General features: G+C 42.9%; 1 protein-coding gene across 2 annotated transcripts in view; it reads left to right on the top strand.

Annotated features, from left to right (window-relative positions):
- TAX1BP1 (Tax1 binding protein 1) overlaps window positions 1–19,052 on the top strand; it is a 125,581-nt gene that overhangs the window by 70,582 nt on the left and 35,947 nt on the right. For both annotated transcript variants that reach the window (XM_065397972.1, XM_065397970.1), the window contains exons 6-14: window positions 169–317; window positions 443–533; window positions 3,123–3,308; window positions 9,207–9,434; window positions 10,809–10,955; window positions 12,177–12,270; window positions 13,306–13,424; window positions 14,419–14,544; window positions 15,160–15,231. In XM_065397972.1, coding sequence (XP_065254044.1) covers window positions 169–317; window positions 443–533; window positions 3,123–3,308; window positions 9,207–9,434; window positions 10,809–10,955; window positions 12,177–12,270; window positions 13,306–13,424; window positions 14,419–14,544; window positions 15,160–15,231 — 1,212 coding nt within the window. The remainder of the gene's footprint in view (window positions 1–168; window positions 318–442; window positions 534–3,122; window positions 3,309–9,206; window positions 9,435–10,808; window positions 10,956–12,176; window positions 12,271–13,305; window positions 13,425–14,418; window positions 14,545–15,159; window positions 15,232–19,052) is intronic.

Raw genomic sequence — 19,052 nt, 5'->3', positions numbered from 1 at the left:
GGGAAAATTATATTTTAAAAATGCATTAATGAGTGTAATAAGGAAGATGTTTTGAGTAGAGTCAGCGTTAAAAGTGTAGAAATTGGCCCTCTAAACTATTTGAAAATGTGTTTCTAAACGTATTTCTTATAATAAATTATATCTATGTATGTATATATATTTTAAAAGGCTAATCTTCAAGCATCAGAAACTCTTAAAATTGAAAATGAAGAACTGAAGAAAAAGTATGATGAGACTACTTCGAAAGTTCTCCAACTTGAAGAAGATATCATGACTGTCACTCAGAAAGCTATTGCAAAAGAAACTGAGTTAGACAGGTATTTGGCCATCTTCTTGCCAGACTTGTTTTATTTTAGTGTTTGTTTATGCAGTCATATAAATTGAGAAGAAATGTAACATTTGAATGAATTACTACATTAATATCAATCAATCCATTCCCTAGTCTGAAAGACAAATTGAAGAAAGTCGTCTTTGAGAAAGAACAACTTGAATGTCAGTTAAAGACTGAAAAGGACGAGAAGGAACTTTACAAGGTAACATATTCTTTCCAGCTGCATGTCCTTAAGCTAGATGACTTAGAATAAGACTAATGACATTTTAGAGAGAGATGTGATAAACGGAATACTCTTAGATAAAAATGGATGGGAAAAACATCAGAATTTGGCACAAGATGTGGAAGGGTCTCTAGAGGCATACTGTATCAATGGAGACCCAATGATTGAACTCTTTTTGCTAGTACAAATTGCATCTCCACTAGGTGATTTAGCCAGTGTAGCTATACTTGTAAACCCTTTCTGTTGTAGACAAGGCTTCAATGGTAAAATTCCAAACCCTCCTAACTAGTCAAAGTGAGCTTCTGGAGCCACCCTGGTTACGATGAAATATGTATTTCTTTTTATATCAATCTATGGTACTACCTCAGACAAATGGATTTGAGAAGGTAGATACAAGAATCAGTGGTACTTCAGAAATGTCTCTACTAGCTTGTACTAGGGCAGGGGCGGGCAAATGTTTTGGACTGAGGGCTGCATCAGGTTTTGTAAATTTGTATGGAGGGCCGGTTAGGGGAAGGGGTCGTGGCCCGGCCCCCACCTCCTATCTTCCTCCCCCCCCCACTCCTGCCCCATCCAACCCCCCCATTCCCTGACGGCCCCTCTGGGAGCCCTGCCCCATCCAACCCCCCCTGTTCCCTGACGGCCCCTCTGGGAGCCCTGCCTCATCCACACACACCCCGCTCCCTGTCCCCTGAGTGCCCCCGGACTCCCGCCGCCCCATCCAACCCCTCATCTCATTCCTGACATCCCTCTCCTGCTCCCAGGACCCTTTCCCCATCCAACCACCCCTTCTCCCTGTCCCCTGACTGCCCCTGGAACCCCTGCCCCTGACAGCCCCCTGCCGCCCCATCCAACCCCCCTTCCTTCCTGACTGCCTCCCGGGACCCCTGCCCCCATTCAATCCCCTGTTCCCCCCCGACCACCATCCACACCCCTGCCCCCGACCACCACCCCGAACTCCCCTGCCCTCTATCCAACCCCCCCCCCCCGCTCCCTGCCCCGCGCTGCCTGGAGCACCGGTGGCTGGCGGTGCTATAGCTGCGCCGCTCGGCTGCTGCCGCTGCCACCACGCAGCAGAGAGCACCGGGTCTGGCCGGGCTCTACCACTACGCTGCCCCAGGTGGTCACAGCCCCGCTGCCCAGAGCATTGCGCCGGCTGCTGAGCGAGCGAGCTGAGGCTGCGGGGGAGGGGGAACAGCAGGGGAGGGGCCGGGGGCAAGCCTCCCAGGCCAGGAGATCGGGGGCCGGGCAGGACAGTCCCGCGGGCCATCGTTTGCCCACCCCTGAACTAGGGCTTACTTAAGGCTATTGTTCTTTATCTTCTCCTCTTAGAAGCAGTTGTCTGGATGAGATGTTAGAACATTAACATCTTTAGGTTATCTACATAGCTTTAAAAAAAAAATAGGGTGTGCCTGAAAGCATGTCTGCATCCAAGGAGCAGCTCTTTGTATTAGAGACAATACTGGAAAAGCCTAGTCCCTAAATCTCCTGTAAACATCAAGGCGCATTCCATAACCACAGTGTTTTCCTTGTGAGTGGACAGAGCAAATGGGAGACTTCTAGACCTGCATTGGGCACATGCTTGGGATATGTAACACTTATTTACTAGCTATTACATATTAGGTATGGTGGCATCTTCAAATATTACTTGGTTGTAACTGACTGCTCTTTCCAGGTAGTCCCACCCATTGTCTCTGGTACTGGGTACTGCTGTTGCAGTCCCATTTGTCTAGACTGGTATAAGAGGATGTTGTTAGAAGAGTAACGCCTCTCTGTAATTTCCCCCAAATCATTTTATACCCGTCTAGACATCCCATCCCCATCAGGAAAGTGTTAGCCCAGTGGTTCTCAACAAGGGGTATGCGTACTCCTGGGGGTAGGCTGAGGTCTTCCAGTGGGTATGTCAACTCATTTAGATATTTGCCTAGTTTTACAATAGGCTACATAAAAAGCACTAGGAAAGTCGGTATAAACTAAACTTTCATACAGACAATAACTTGTTTATATGGCTTTATATATTATACACTGAAAAGTAAGTACAATATATGTATTCTAATTGATTTATTTTATAATTATATGGTAGAAACGAGGAAGTAAGCAATTTTTCATAGTGCGTTGTGACACTTGTGTATTCTTATGTCTGATTTTGTGACCAAGTAGTTTTTAAGTGAGGTGAAAGGGAGTACAGGTTCCTGAAAGGGGTACAGTAGTCTGGAAAGGTTGAGAGCCACTGTGTTAGAGTTTTCAGAATTGTTATGCTTGCCCTATTCTTAGAACAAGGCTGTGTTTTCTAGTAGTATAGTAAAGCTGGTGTTGGATGGTACAGCTGGAAAGCAGCAGTCAGAAAGCTTCTAATATAAGGATAGTGACATTATCAAGTGTTTGATTAGTATCTTTATCTGCTGGAAACTGATAGTCAAGCCTGATATAGGAGGACTTAGAAAACGTTTAAATGAACAGGTGAGAAGTTATTCTTTGATTTGAGATACACAATAGTCTTTATAATGTGACTGATTCCTGTGATTTAATTGGAAAAAATGAGTTTGACACTTTTGAGCATCATTACAGATACACTTGAAGAATACAGAAATAGAAACCACCAAGCTAGTAAAAGAGGTTCATACATTAAAGAATTTGGATGCGAACAAAGAAAATATGATATCCCATTACAAAGAGGAGGTTGGCAAGTTACAGCTATGTATAGCTGAAAAAGAAAACCTGAAGAGAGCTTTCTTGCTTTCCTCCTCAAACAAGGTAAGCGGTACTCATATAATTGGCCCAATTTGAAAATACACTTCACAATCTGAAATTGTTTTTAATTTAAGGTTATATGTGTTTGGCAAAGGAGCGGGAGGAGTTGATGGTCACCTCCAGGATATGTGCCTGAATATCAGGGAGGATAGAGGAGTTTTCAATAAAGACAGAGAAATGAGAAAGTGGGAGAGGGTTTAGGAACAAAATAAGTTCAGTTTTAGCCATGCTAAGTTTGAGTTGATGAAAAAATATCTGGGGGGGAAGATATCTGAGACAGGCTAAAATGAAGGGGGAGATGGAGGGACACAGGCATGGAGAGGTAATTTGTGAGTTGTCAGCACAGAGATGGTAGTTGTGATGTCAGTAGGTTAAAAATACCAGAAGAGAAGGGAGCCAAGATTGTAGCCCTGTTAGGACTTCACTTTATGGAGTGAGGTGGAGGGAGAGGAAGAGGAGCCACCAAAAGAGATGTTGAAGGAACAATTAGTATAATGCATTGACAAGATTTAACAGTGACATGAAAACCAAGGGGAGGACAAGGTATCAAACAAGAGGACAAGATCAGCAAAAAGCTCAAGGAGGATGAGAGCAGAGAATTGGCTCCAAGACTTTTTCAGGAAGAATTAACCTTGAGAGCAGGGTAGAAAAGGTAGGAATCACAATAGAGAGGATTTTGGGCAGTATATGACAAGGAAGGCAAATCAACTGGTCTTGTTAGTCTTCTTTTTGAAGAAGTCATCAAGAGCTTGAAAGAACAGAAACTTGCAATCTAGTAACAAGGATTGTGGGAATGGTATTCAATGGAAGTGTGAAAGTAGTGCTATTGACAAGGGAAATAGCAAGAGAAGAAAGAGGAAAGCTTGTTGTCTGCCGTTTAGACTAGATACGGTATTTCTCATGTCCTTCTTTTGACTGCTTTATGGTTTTGCTGCTGAATATATTGATAAAACAGCTACTGTGTTTTACCTCAGAAGGGTTTGTTCCAGGAATGGATAAAACAGTATCTATATTCATTTGTTAAACTTGCTGAGCACTTACTGCCATTTCTTGAGGGGGTCCCTAACATTTCTTTATTATGTGTTACTAAATCCCACAGATTTGCAGAGATGTAACTGATTAATATGACCTAGTACCACAAGGGTAAAGAAGCAGTGATCATGTGGTTCTAGAATATCTAGTACAATGAAGCCCCAATCTTGGTTGGGGCTTTTGGACACTAGTTTATTCTGTAATGATGGAATTATACCCTATTTACTAGTCTATGAATGAAAAGCTCATATGCACAATGTAAACTTTCTAAAAACATATTCAAACTAGGTATATGATTTAAAAAAATAGAATTGTCTTTGTAAGATTCCACTCCAGCTTTTATTTAAAAAAAAAAATCTGGTTTTGGATACTTCAATGGCCAACATCATGTAGTAGTAGCCATTTTGAAGTGTGCCCAAACTGTCTTCAACAGCTGCCTCTTGACATCTTTCCAAGCATCCCTCACTTACTATTCCCACACCTCAGCAGTCTACTCCAGGGGTGGACAAACTACGGCCTGCAGGCCGGATCCGGCCCATCGGGCCTTTGGATCCAGCCCGCGGGATTGCCACCCCTGTGGTGCTGCGGGCCCCGCACCACTCCCGGAAGCGGCTGGCACCATGTCCCTGGGGGGGAGGGGGAGGCGGGGCTGAGGGCTCCTCCACACACTGCCCTCACCTGCGGGTACCTGCCCCTGCAGCTCCCATTGGCTTGGAACGGGGAGCCTGCCTTAGCCCCGCTGCGAGCCGCTGCCACCCGGGAGCCACTCAAGGTAAGCGGCACTGGGCCGGAGCCCGCACCCTGAACCCCTCCTGCACCCCAACCCCCTGCCCTGAGCCCTCTGCTGAACCCCTCCTGCACCCCAACCCCCTCCCTGAGACCCCTGCTGCACACCTGCACCCCAGCCCCCTGCCCTGAGCCCCCTCATACACCCCACACCCTTCCTTTGCCCTGAGCCCTTTCCTGCACTCCCTCCCACACCCCAACCCCCTGTCCCAGCCCTACATTCATGGTCCTGCATGCAATTTCCCCACCCAGATGTGGCCCTCGGGCCAAAAAGTTTGCCCATCCCTGGTCTACTCAGTGGTACTCTTTTCAGCAACTAAAGATTTACCACTGAAATATTTTTATGCTGGGTGGTTTTTATACATACATTTCCTTGAATTGTATTTAGTATCCAACCTAATCTGTTACTTTCAATGTCACGTAATTTTTTCCCCCCAAAAGGACAAACTTGAGACTATTAGGCTACTCTAACCTTTGGTGAATGTAATTATGAATAAATTCAAGTATCTGAAATAATGAAACACATTGGGTGCAACCCAGAACACAGTCAAAGGGCATGTGCTTGTCTAAATTACATCAACCTCCTGGAGCTGCCCTGTGGTATGCAGTGCTACCTGGAATCTTTGCAGCACTGTGTGTGGTGACTCTGTCCCTGTCCTGCTGTAGTCCCATCCCGGCATGCTTCCGATGCCAGGGCTGGTGAAGCAGGTCCTTGGAAGATACCCTTACAGCTCTATCTTTCCCAGTGCCTGCACCAACAGATTCCTCCTTTTGGCCAGATATGGGTCTTTTAGGGCACCTCTTCACCACTCCCAGCCTTTTCATGGTGTACAGGGCCCGAGCAAGAGAGAGGATGTCATCCAGTACTTTTATGTAAAGTCTCCTCTACCATACAAGTGAATTCTGTTTGTGAAACTGTAGATAGCTGTTTCTGCTTATCAAAACTGTTGTAATGTTAATAGAGTACAAAATACGTTTTTAAAGTTATGTTAATTGTGTTTAAAATGTAAGCTTGAAATGCAATAAAAAGGTAGTGTGCAAAATAGTAAGTAAAAATATTATTTATTGACACTTCTATTTTGAAACAGATTGTTCATATATAGTATACATTTAACTCATTTAAATGATAAATGATTGTACACAATTTTGAGTCAATCAATTAAGGGAAAAAATAGGAGTCACGCGTGTACAAGTCAGTTCTTCTTTGAGTGCTTGCTCATGTCCATTCCATATTAGGTATGTGTGCTCGCCACATGCAGCGGTGCTGGAAGATTTTTCCTTAGCAGTATCCATAGGGGACTGGCAGTGGCACCCACATGGCGCGGTATAAGGGGCACCGCCATCTCCCCCCACCCTCAGTTCCTCCTTGCTGCCATATCTGTGCTGGACTATCTGCTTCAGCTAGCATTGTTTCATTCTCTGTTCTTGCGAACTTTGAAATCCTGTAATATAGTTGTATATGGTTAGTGCTGGTGCAGAGGATCGAGTTCATCGGAGTGGTCCTCGACTTGACCTGCGCCAGAGTGGTCCTGCTGCTGGAAAGGTTCCACACATTGACGAACCTCATCGTGGAAGTCTCCATGTTCCCTCTGACTACAGCCAGGGTCTGCACCTGCTGGGTCACATGGCAGCATGCATTTATGTTGTCCACCATGCCAGGCTCTGGATGCGGCCCCTGCAACAATGGCTGGCGATGGTCTATTCCCAGTCCCGGGATTCCCTAGAAAAGATCGTTACCATTCCCCAGGCGATACTGACCTCGCTGCGATGGTGGACCGACCCCAGGACAGTCCTGGAGGGGTTTCCGTTCGATAACCCCCCCACTCCATTGAGTTGGTGTCGGACACTCGGACCACGGCTGGGGTGTGCATCTCGGCGACCTCCAGACACAGGGGATGTGGTCCCTGGATGAGGCGAAGTTACACAGGAACGTCAAAGAACTCAGAGCAGTCCAGCTGGGGTGTGGAGTCTTCCTGCCGCACCTGTCGGGCAAAGTGGTTTGAGTCCTGAGGACAACACAGCCTCAATGTTCTACATCAACAGGCAAGGGGGAATACGCTTGTTGGCTCTCTGTCAAGAGGCACTCCGTCTACGGGACTTTTGCATCAGCCACGAATCCACCTGGAAGCTTGTCACCTTCCCGGCGTCAAGAATATGCTGGCGGACCAGCTCAGTAGGACTTCTCCTCTCCACACGAGTGGTCTCTCCATCCAAAGGGAGCCTTCATGATCTTCCAAAGCTGGGGAACTCCCCAAGTTGACCTGTTCGCTACCAGACAAAACAGGAAGTGCCACTAGTTTTGTTCTCTGCAAGGCCTGAGCAAGGGCTTCCTCTCCGATGCCTTCCTCCTGTTGTGGTCAGGGAGCCTGCTGTACGCATTCCTTCTGATTCTACTCATCAGCAGGGACCTGGCAAAGATCAAGAGAGACAAGGTGCAAGTTGTCATGATTGCCCCAGCATGGTCTCGCCAGCACTGGTTTGGCATGCTCATGAGCCTGTCAGCGGCCTCTGCCCAAGTGACCGGACCTGCTGTCACAGGACCACGGTCGGCTCTTATACCCCAACCTCGATTCCCTCCACCGCTCAGTGTTGATGCTGTGTGGCTGAACCCGGAGGAGCAGACCTGTTTGGAAGAGGTTCAACAGGTTCTCCTGGGGAGTAGGAAGCCCTCAACTAGACTGACTTACCTGGCCAAGTGGCTGAGGTTTTCCCGCTGGGCATCTGAATGTGGCATCTCTCCCTCGCATTCTTCCAAACAGGCTGTCCTGGACTACCTGTTCCATTTGAGGAACTAGTGCCTGGCACACACTTCCATTAGAGTGCATCTCGCGGCCATCTCCGCTTTTCACCCGCCAAGCCTAGGACAGACGGTGTTTTCCCATGATATGACAGTCAGATTCTTGAGAGGGCTCAAGAGACTCTTCCCGCAGGTATGGGCTCCTGTCCTGCAGTGGGATCTTAACTTGGTCCTCTCTAGGCTCACTGGCCTGCCCTTTGAGCTGCTTGGTTCCTGCTCCCTTTCCCATCTGTCATGGAAGGTCGCGTTTCTGGTGGCGTTGATGTCAGCGAGATGGGTCTCTGAAATTAAAGCCTTGACCTCAGAACCGCCGTACATGGTCTTCTACAAAGACAAGGTTCAGCTGCGGCCCCACTCGGCCTTCCTGCCGAAGGTGGTATCCATCTTCCATATGAACTGGGACATCTTCCTCCCCGTGTTCTGTCCCAAACCGCACAAGACCAGTAAAGAGGCGTCTTCATGTGCTGGATGGCCGAAGGTTTTACTTTGAACGTACCAAGCCTTTCCGTAACTCAACTCAGCTCTTCATCGCTACAGTAGACAAGATGAAGGGCCTTCCAGTGTCCACGAAGAGGATTTCCAATTGGATTAGCTGATGCATAAAGACCTGCTACAACCTGGCCGGGGTTCCGCTGCCGCCAATTGTCAGAGCCCACTCGACTAGAGCTCAGGCGTCTTCGGCGGCCTTCCTGGTGCACATCCCTATCCTGGACATCTGTAGAGCCGCAGCGTAGTCCTCTGTCCACACATTCACGACTCATTATGCCATCACTCAGCAGGCCAGGGATGATGCTGGGTTCGGCAGAGCTGTGTTGCAATTTACACGTCCGTGAACTTCTACTCACCTCCGTTGGTACTGCTTTGGAGTCCCCTAATGTGGAATGGACATGAGCAAGGACTCAAAGAAGAAAAGGCAGTTACCTTTTCCGTAATTGGTGTTCTTTGAGATGTGTTGCTCATGTCCATTCCCCAACCCGCCCTCCATCCCCACTACTCGGCGTTTCCGACAAGAAGGAACTGAGGATGGGGGAGCCAGCGGTGCCCCTTCTACTGCGCCATGTGGGCGCCAGAGTCGGTACCCTACGGATACTGCTGAGGGGAAAAAACTTCCGGCACCGGTGCATGTGGCGCATGCACACCTACTATGGAATGGATATGAGCAACGTCTTTGCTAGAGCTATCAGGGATATTTGCTTTTTATTTCAAATGTTCACATCTCATAAGCATAACCATGCCAATGGGAAGCACTATATTCAAACAAGTTTATTTTTATTTTTTTCTTTCAGGAGGATGCAGATATTTTAAAGGAACAACTTCGGAAAGCTGAAGATCATATTCAGGCTAGCAAGCAGGAAGCTGTCTTAATGTCAAAAGAGCTGAGTGATACAGTAAATGTGCGAGATAAGACAATGGCAGATCTTCACAGTGCTCGATTGGAAAATGAGAAGTTGAAGAAGCAGCTTGCTGATGCTGTAGCTGAGCTTAAAAAAGTCACTCTTGTGAAAAATGAACAGGTAAAATGTGACCTTTTTTTTGTTCTGAGATTTATTCATGTTCTTCACAAAACCTGATGATGTGAGCTTGTTTAGTTACAGCAGTTTTCAGTTTTGAAAAAATCATGAAAACAAAACTTGTTTCTGGATAATTAATAAAACCTCTATCTCACCACTGATGATATTACTTGTAATTTAAAGCATGTAAATGGATTAGGAGGTGTGATTAGAAAGAAGATTCTTAAATAGTTTGTATGGGAATAATTAAGAATATTTTTTTCGGACATTCTTACAGACTAATACAGCAATATGATATCTGGATTATTTTAAATTGACTCTTTTTAACTCTTCTGAATGTCTGTGGGTCAGGTTGTTCTAAAATCGGTGCAAATGAGATATAAGAACTACTGGATGGGATTCTTCTCTTGCTAAAGTTTCTCTCCTCATTAGAAGAAAACTATATATCCTTTTCTCAAACGGTTCAGAATTTGTGGATCGAAGTAGGTTGTTTGCTAAACTTTTTTAATAAGTAGTAATACGTTAATATATTTAAAACCATCATGAATGGGTATATTATCCATCAGAGGTTGTTTAATCCAAAGCCCATTGAAGTCAAATGGAAAGACTTGCATTGACTTCAGTGGGCTTGTGGCTATTACAGATAGGATTATAAAAATAGTGTGCCAGCCTGAAAATTCATGGAATGCGCACCTACAGTTCCAAAATGTAGCAAAAGCAATTTACTTTATTCTTTCATTTTCAAATATCCCAGCATTCTTTATTATGAGGGTAGAGTTGAAAAGGTATTTATTACTTTACAACTTATCTTTGAAAAGTATTCTCAGAAAAATTGGCCAGATTATCTGTGGTCCATTGCGCCATTCAGGCTGCAGAAAGGAGCCAAAGTTTGGCCAAAGCTGAACAGGTGAGAATTACCCCAGTGGCTAAAGCTGAGTTATTTGGTTCCTGCAACAATCGTATATCTCCACTTCACTTCTCCCACTGACATATGGGGCATGATGGAACACAGTTCTGCTCTGCCAATTCTTAGTTGTATATAGTTCCTTCAGAACCATAGTCAGTTGCCATAAATTAGAATAGGCCCTAGAATGCTCAAACTCATGTTGTGGTGGATGCAGATCAGCTCACAGACCCAGAGAGACACATTTGTGTCTCTGATGAATGCCCTCTCACTCCATCACCTTCTTCTGCTCAAAGTGGCTCTCATTGTAGGACCTGAGTTCTTGCAACCAAGAAAAAGAATTATCCCCCATCTTTCCCCCCCAAAATCAAATCTTTGTCTTCATTACCACTGCCTGAAAAAGGTTCTATAGTATTGATTTGAACAAAAGAGAATATATTTTCTGATATTTATTTTTTAAATTTTTTTAAAAGGAAATGTCGAGCACAGTAGAGCAGGAACTGCGCAGAGAGGTTGAGGATCTGAAGCTTCGACTGCAGATGGCTGCTGACCATTATCGAGAAAAGTTCAAGGAATGCCAAAAGCTCCAAAAACAAGTGAATAAACTTGTAGACCAGACAGTAAGTAGCATTGGAGAATCCATTTGCTCTTCGTGACTTTTCAATGTTTGTTTAAAATTTGTTGTAGCAAAGAACAATGCATTTAAACAAGAATCAGAACATTGTGTGAGGAATGGTCAATGAATATAATACTTTCTATAGTAGAGCCAATTTATATCTATGATGTTGGATATAAGCTGTCGAAACCAAACATAGTATCCTAGTATTTGGTATATGTTGAAAGCTTATTGAGTTTGTGTGATGTTATAAACTGGATTATCTTCAAGGCATACCATTCTTTTGCTGAGGCATCTTCTCTCTCCAACTGTGAAAGAGGAAACCGTGGCATTGCATTTTCATTCCTTCACTCATCTCCCCTGCAGAGAGGGTGAGAACACTTGGGAGAAAGACTGTGTACAGAGATGGGTAAAGGGGTTTCATGCAGCAGCAGAACTGTGCATCTGCACCTCTTTTATGTGCGTGCTTGGTTGCTTATTTTATCTATATCGATCTATCGATATTGCAGAAGCTACCTGATTCATATCTGCTATTTCCTGTATCATCCTGAAGGTCAATAGGGAATGAGGTATCATCCCATAATGTCTGTTGGCCAATGTCTGGTCCCCTGCCTGTGTCTTGGGGTATGCTATGTCGTGTGTATGTCATGTATATCTGACACCCAGCTCAAATGTTAGCTTAAAAAAAAAGGAACTATAGTATCCAAGATCTGTCTTTATTATTCTATATCTGTCCCAATTCATAACATAGATTCCAGTTTAAATTGGAATATTAAATTTAAATGTTTAAAGTTTAGCAGATACTCTGTGGAGATTTCCATAATCTATTTTGTAAAATATTTTTTATAATTACTGTTTTTGCAAGAAAATTATTATAAAATACGGCATTATAAAAGCAGTAAACTGATCATATTTTAGGGTCAGTGGCAAAGATGCAGTGGAGATAGTATAAAGTGTAGATTTTTGAATCTTATCTCACCTTGACACCAGCAACTTTGATGAGTCCATTTCCAGGAGATGATATAAAGCCAGAGAAATATATTAGTTTGCTTTTGTGTTTTTCTTTAAACAAAAGCGGTGGATGGTGTACAGTTATCCACTTCTTCAAAAAGTAGTGAACTGAGTTAAATTATAACATATCTGTGTTCTCAGCAGTTCCACAATCATTGTAATTCTTGATTGATGTTTTCTTTGAATAAAGTACCAAAATTGTTTTTTCATAAAGAAAATTGCAGGGAACCAACAGAAAGTGACGGATGCCTCAAACATTGAGACAGCTACTGCAGTCGTTACAGATAAAAAGTTGACCACATCTCCAGGTATCAACAACGTAAACTTTTTTTAATGGTTTCTATTTGTTGGCCTCAAATAGAATATTAATTTGTGAAGTAATCTATAAAAGTACCTTGTATATAAACAACTAGCCCTTGGGGTTTGGATAACCCAATGGAAACCGATTAGAAATATGAACACGAGTTTGAGAGCCTGCTCCTGCAAATACTTGCACCCATAAATATTCTCATTGGGTCTGCTGACATGAGTGAAGTTTACATATGTAAGTGTTGGCAGGATTGAGCCCTGAGTTGGTGTTTAAGATCAATTATTAAGTTATATAGCATGGCTTGTTTGTTTTTGTTTAGCTAATAAACAGAATTTCAGTAAAAAGAAATGTGTACAGTAGCATAACATCTCTTCAGCCATGGTACAGTTACAGTTTCATATATTTTATTGCAAAATCCATGCTGGTAAAGTGTTCAGTTATCTGCAGAAAAGAACAGAAATATGTATCTTAATAATTTATAGACATGAATGATTTGCTAGAAAACACTTGTCTATGTTGTAATTTTCATGGACTATTAAGCTTCCCACAAATCTAGCCTTCTAAGCATAAAGAAAGGAACTTGTAATATGTCATAACACATACTGGAGAGAAAGTAAATAGTTGCAATTTTGTGACATTTAGAGTATTAAGCATTTTTTCAAAAGGGTAAAATATATGTACCAATAATATTGTGCTCCGAGAATGAAGTTTATAAATGGTTTAATTTCTCAAAGGGATGTTCAACTCTCCAAACACTTTTTATGTGCTGTGGAATATTTTCTGTTCAGCATGGGTATCCAAACCTTGCCCAGTTGAGGGCCTCATTGGCAAGAGCCTGATATAGCTGCCCTCATCTTAATATGCCTGTGGCCAGCAGAGATTGGGTCATGTACATGTTGTCTCCAAGATGCATATTAGTGTGTGTGACATTGGCAAGATTTGAACTGTTGTCCACCCTTCATTCATTCCTGTTGTGCTGCGTTTATTTAAAAAACAAAGAACAAATATTCATATTTTTTTTCAATATTTGCAGCTAGCCCCATTTCACCTGATATAGTTTCAGAGTTCGTGGTAAAGGATCAAGCATGTGAAATGAACAAAGAAATTGCTGAGAAAACAGAGAAGTATAAGAAATGCAAGCAAATGTTATCAGTAAGTAAAGGGCTGCTTTGGAAAGTTGAACAGAAAGTAGCTACAAGGAATAAATCTCAAACGTTGAAATACTCTTCTCAGCTACTGAACTGTTTGTTCCCTTAATAGTCATTCATATAGCACATATGTGATCACAATAGAAACTTTATCATAAGCAGGTATCTTCACAGTAGAATTTTAAGACCTCATTGTGTGGGTGCTATGGTATTCTTTGTTGCATGTTTGATTGTCTGCTATTTTTGGGTGGAAATGGAATGTCAGTAATTTTATAAAGCAAATATTGGGGTGAGAACAACCTGAAATGGTGAAATGGAAATATCTGTAAAGAGATCTTCGGAGGCAACTATTTAAATAAAGTGCATTCACTTGTTTCCATTAAGATTACCACCCTATATTTCATGTTTTCACAAACATATTATGCTAATGTTTGTTTACCGTGGTGTGACATGTGCAAGGCAATTGCATTCATTACTTTCTGTGGCGAGGGGGGGGGGTGTCACATTTATGCTGGTTCATTACTGACTTATGTTGGTCATTTGAGTTACATGGGATGCTTTAAAGGAAACCTTTGCCTTTGGCCTTCTGGATGAAAGGTGCTCTGGGTGTTTACAAAGCTCGCTGGAATGGGTTTTTTATTGAAGTGGATGTGAGACACCTTACAGAGTGGCAGCATGTTTTGAAGAGCAGGAGTAAAACTGTGTGTATACAGAAAAGCTAGAACAGATAAGGGGAGAGAAGAATAGCAGCTTGTTGAAGACTCGAGAAGGAAAAGTATATTGGACCTTATTGCTATAGTTCCCGGTACCCTTGTCCTCTTCAAAGCCTTACCACATAAATAGGGGCCTGTAATCAATCCATGGGGAAGCCACCTGACAATTGTCTAATTTCTGGGAAGCACTGAGTGCTGCATGGTTAGATAATTTAAAAAAAAAAAAAATCCATAGATTTGTAAAATGTTAAGTGACTGATCATGACTTCTGTTATACTACTTTAGGATGAGAAGATGAAATGCAGTGTTTATGCTGATGAATTGGCCAAATTGGAGCTGAAATGGAAAGAACAAGTGAAAATCAGTGAGAGTGCAAAACTCCAGCTAGCAGCAATGGAGGACCAGTATAAAGTAAGCTTATTTGGCTACACATTGACTAGGAAGAGGCACAAAGTAGAGCATTGTGGAACCACACACACACATTTAATAAGAATTCTTTTAGAGAAAAAACATAGAGTTTTTCTAACCCATCTACTGATGTTCATGTGGGATTTTTGAGCAGGAGTGTGGGCAGGCCTGAGAACAACACCATCAAAGTAGTTGGCCTCTCACCCATGCAAATGCAAACCTGTTGGCAGGCTTCATCAGGATCATTGCTAATCTCCTCCCTGGGAGAGATGTATCCCTTACCACTATCATCATCACTCCTGCCCTTTTCCCTTGTTCCCTAGCCATGTATCTGAAGAAGAGTCCTTCTAATGTCCCACTGCTACCAGGCTAAATGACATTGAATAAACACAAAGTGCTGAAAAATGCACACAGTAAACAAACTGAAGAAAATAGAGAAATATTTTTTGCTAACTTCATTCAATTGTAAAGGATGTTGCATGTAATTATAGTAGGTAAAATATTTTCAGACAGAAATGTGATTTTAAGTTGCTGAGTGTTTTGTGTGTTTACAGCATAATACATGGGGAAATGATATACATTCCGTAATCTAAGTGAAGCAAACTTTTTTTCATGTAGGTTCAGCTGGCAGAAAAGGAGAGAACAATAAAAGAGCTGATATCACATTTGGAGGTCTTCACCAGTGAGAAGGTACTGTAACCATCAGATGTTATGTTTAGTGGGCTCTGGTGCTTCATAGATTCCAGGGTCAGAAGGGACCATTCTGATCCTCCAGTCTGACCTCCTGTAATAACACAGACCATTCTACTTCCCCCCAAATAATTCCTAGAGTGTATCTTTTAGAAAAAAATTCAGTCTTGATTTAAAAAATGTCAGTAATGAAGTATCAACTAATACCTTTGGAAAATTATTTCAATGGTTAATTACCATCACTGTCAAAAAAAAAAATTTCCCTTATTTCCAGTCTGAATTTGTCTAACTTCAACTTCCAGCCTTTGGATCATTTTATACCTTTCTCCACTAGATTGCAGAGACGACTGTTAAATATTTTTTCCCCATGTAGATAATTATAGACTGGAATCAAATCACCGCATAATCTTCTCTTTGTTAAACTAAGTAGATTGAGCTGCTTGAATCTCTTTCTGTAAGGCACTTTTTCTAATCCTTTAATCATTCTCACAGCTCTTCTCTAAACCCTCTCCAATTTATCAACAATCATTGAATTGTGGGCACCAGAACAGGACATAGTATTCCACCAATGGTTGTACCAGTGCCAAATATAGAGGTAAAATAACCTCTCTACTTTTACTCAAGATTCCCCTGGTTATGCATGCCAGGATTGTATTAGCTCTTCTGGCCACAGTGTCATATTGGGAGCTCATGGTCCGCTGATCATCTGCCACGACCCCTAAATCTTTTTCAGAACCACTGCTTCTGAGGATAGAGTCCCCCATTCTGTAAATATGGCCTACATTCTTTTGTTCTTAGATGTGTACATTTAGCCTTATTAAAACACATGTTGTTTGCGTGTATCCAGTTTACCAGGTAATCCAGATTGCTCTGAATGAGTGACATGTCCTCTTCATTATTTACCACTTCCCTAATTTTTGTCATCTGCAAACTTTATCAGTAATGAGTTTTATTTTCAAAATGTTGACTAGCATAGGGTCAAGAACGGATTCCTGCGGCTCCCCTCTGGAAACACACTTACTTGATTCCCTATTTACAGTTATATTTTGAGATCTATCACTTAGCCAGTTTTTAATACATTTAATGAGTGCCACGTTAATTTTATATTGTAGTTTTTTAGTCAAAATGTTGTGCACTACCAAGTCAAATGCCTTACAGAAGTCTGAGGGGGGAGGGATAGCTCAGTGGTTTGAGCATTGGCCTGCTAAACCCAGGGTTGTGAGTTCAATTCTTGAGGGGGCCATTTAGGGATTTGGGGATAGCTCCTGCTTTGAGCAGGGGGTTGGACTAGATGACCTCCTGAGGTCCCTTCCAACCCTGATATTCTATGATTCTCTGATGCATCAACACCATCACCTGTAATGACCATCTCATCAAAAAAAATCAAGTTAGTTTGACAAGATGTTTTTTCCATAAACCATTTTGATTTGCATTAATTACATTATCCTCCTTTAATACTTCATTAATTGAGTCCCAAATCAGCTGCTTTGTTATCTTGTCTGGGATTGATGGTAGGCTGATAGGCCCATAATTACCCGAGTCATCTTGTTTGGCACAACTATCTTTCTTCCAAACTTCTGGAACTTCCTCAGTGCTCCAAGACTTGTTGAAAATGAACATTAATGGTCCAGTGAGTTCCTCAGCCAATCTCTTTTCAAAACTCTTGGATGCAAGCTATCTGGACCTGCTGATTTAAAAATGTCTGACTCTAGTAGCATCTGCCTAACATCTTCTAGAGATACTATTGGTATGAAAGAGTGTTATCACAATGTGATGAGACTATATCATCTATTTCCCCCCCAAATACTGAACAGACATTTTTATTGAACTTTTTTTGCCTTTGCTGCATTATTATTGATGATTCTACTGTTTCTATCTAGTAATGGACCAATACTAGTGTCAGAATTCTTTTTGTTCTTTATATAGTTAAAAACTCCCTATTGTCCTTAACTCTTCTAGCCATAGATTTCTCTTTATGTCCCTTTGCTTCCCTTAATCAGTTTTCTACAATATCTTCTGATTTGTATTCATTACTATCAGCTTCCCCTTTCTTCCAGTCGCTAGCTCTATGTATCTATCTATCTATCTATCTATCTATCTATCTATCTATCTATATATTGTGACAAAGTTCCTCTATCTTGGTGGGTCCTACGCTTATTGGCGGATTTTCTTGCCTCAGAGATTCACCATGTGGGTTGGGGAACAGCCCAGGTCAATTGGGAGGTTTGGGGGGAACCCGGGCCCGCCCTCTACTCCGGGTTCCAGCCCAGGGCCCTGTGGACTGCAGCTGTCTATAGTCCCGCCTGTAACAGCTGCATGACAGCTACAACTCCCTGGGCTACTTCCCCATGGCCTCCTCCAAACACCTTCTTCATTCTCACCACAGGACCTTCCTCCTGGTGTCTGATAACGCTTGTGCTCCTCAGTCCTCCAGCAGCACACCCTCTCACTCTCAGCTCCTTGCGCCTCTTACTCCCAGCTCCTCACACTCCCACCACAAACTGAAGTGAGCTCCTTTTTAAAAACCCAGGTGCCCTGATTAGCCTACCTTAATTGATTCTAGCAGCTTCTTCTTAATTGGCTCCAGGTGTCCTAATTAGCCTGCCTGAACTGGTTCTAGCAGGTTCCTGATTACTCTAGTGCAGCCCCTGCTCTGGTCACTCAGGGAACAGAAAGCTACTCATCCAGTGACCAGTATATTTGCCCTCTACCAGACTCCTGTACCCCACTGGTCTGGGTCTGTCACATATATATATATATATATATATATATATATATATATATATATATATATATATATATAAAATTAATTATAACTGCCTTCACTTCCTCTCTAAACCAGATTGTTTGTTTTTTTTCCCACCGGCACAGTGTTCTTCCTCAGTTGTGGGATTATAGCTTTTTGGGGATGTAGTAGGGTGTTCTTAAACGACTCCCAATTATCATTCAGGTTTTTCTGATTAAATTCTTCTTCCGAGCTGTGGTTTTTAGCTAACAGTTGTTTTTAGCTTTGTGAAAGTGGCCCTATTAAAGCACCAAGTATATACACTAGTCTGGAATTTATTCTGTTTTCAAATTATAAATGTGATCAAGTCATGATAACTTGTACCTAAGCTTCCATTAATTTTTAGTAGGGCTGTCAATCACATGTGTTTAGTGCAAAACAAATGAACGCTTTTTTTTTAAAATGAGCATTAATTGCACACCTCTGGAGATGGGACTCAGCTGCCAGGTAGGGAGGGAGGCAGGCACGCACTTGCTGCGGTAGCAAGCAGGAGGCATCCAGGGACAAGAGACTCTGTATTATCCAGACCAGAGGTGCACATTATTGAAATGCCTCCTGACTCCTCGGAGCCAGGCTTGTGCTCACTCCTTCAGGGTTAATCTATTTATTTGTTTTACATGAGGGAAGGGGGAAGGGCAATTGCCAGTAGCTGTGAGGACGTGAAGCAGGGAAAGGGCACTTTGGAGCCTTTGGCCTGGTCTACACTAACCCCCAAATTCGAACTAAGGTACGCAACTTCAGCTACGTGAATAACGTAGCTGAAGTCGACATACCTTAGTTCGAACTTACCGCAGTTCAGACGCGGTCCACATGCGGCAGGCAGGCTCCCCGTCGACTCCGCGGTACTCCTCTCGCCGAGCTGGAGTACCGCAGTCGACGGCGAGCACTTCCGGGATCGATTTATCGCGTCCAGACCAGACGCGATAAATCGAACCCGGAACTTTGATTGCCAGCCGTCGAACTACCGCGGTAGTGTAGACCTGGCCTTTGCCACCCGAATTCCCCCCCCCCCCCCCCCCGGGTGACTCTAGCGGTC

Source organism: Emys orbicularis, chromosome 2 (genome assembly GCF_028017835.1).
Source record: "Emys orbicularis isolate rEmyOrb1 chromosome 2, rEmyOrb1.hap1, whole genome shotgun sequence".
Classification (NCBI taxonomy): Eukaryota; Metazoa; Chordata; order Testudines; family Emydidae; genus Emys; species Emys orbicularis.
The sequence above is the reverse complement of the archived record's forward strand: the minus strand, read 5'-3'. Positions and strand labels throughout refer to the sequence as shown.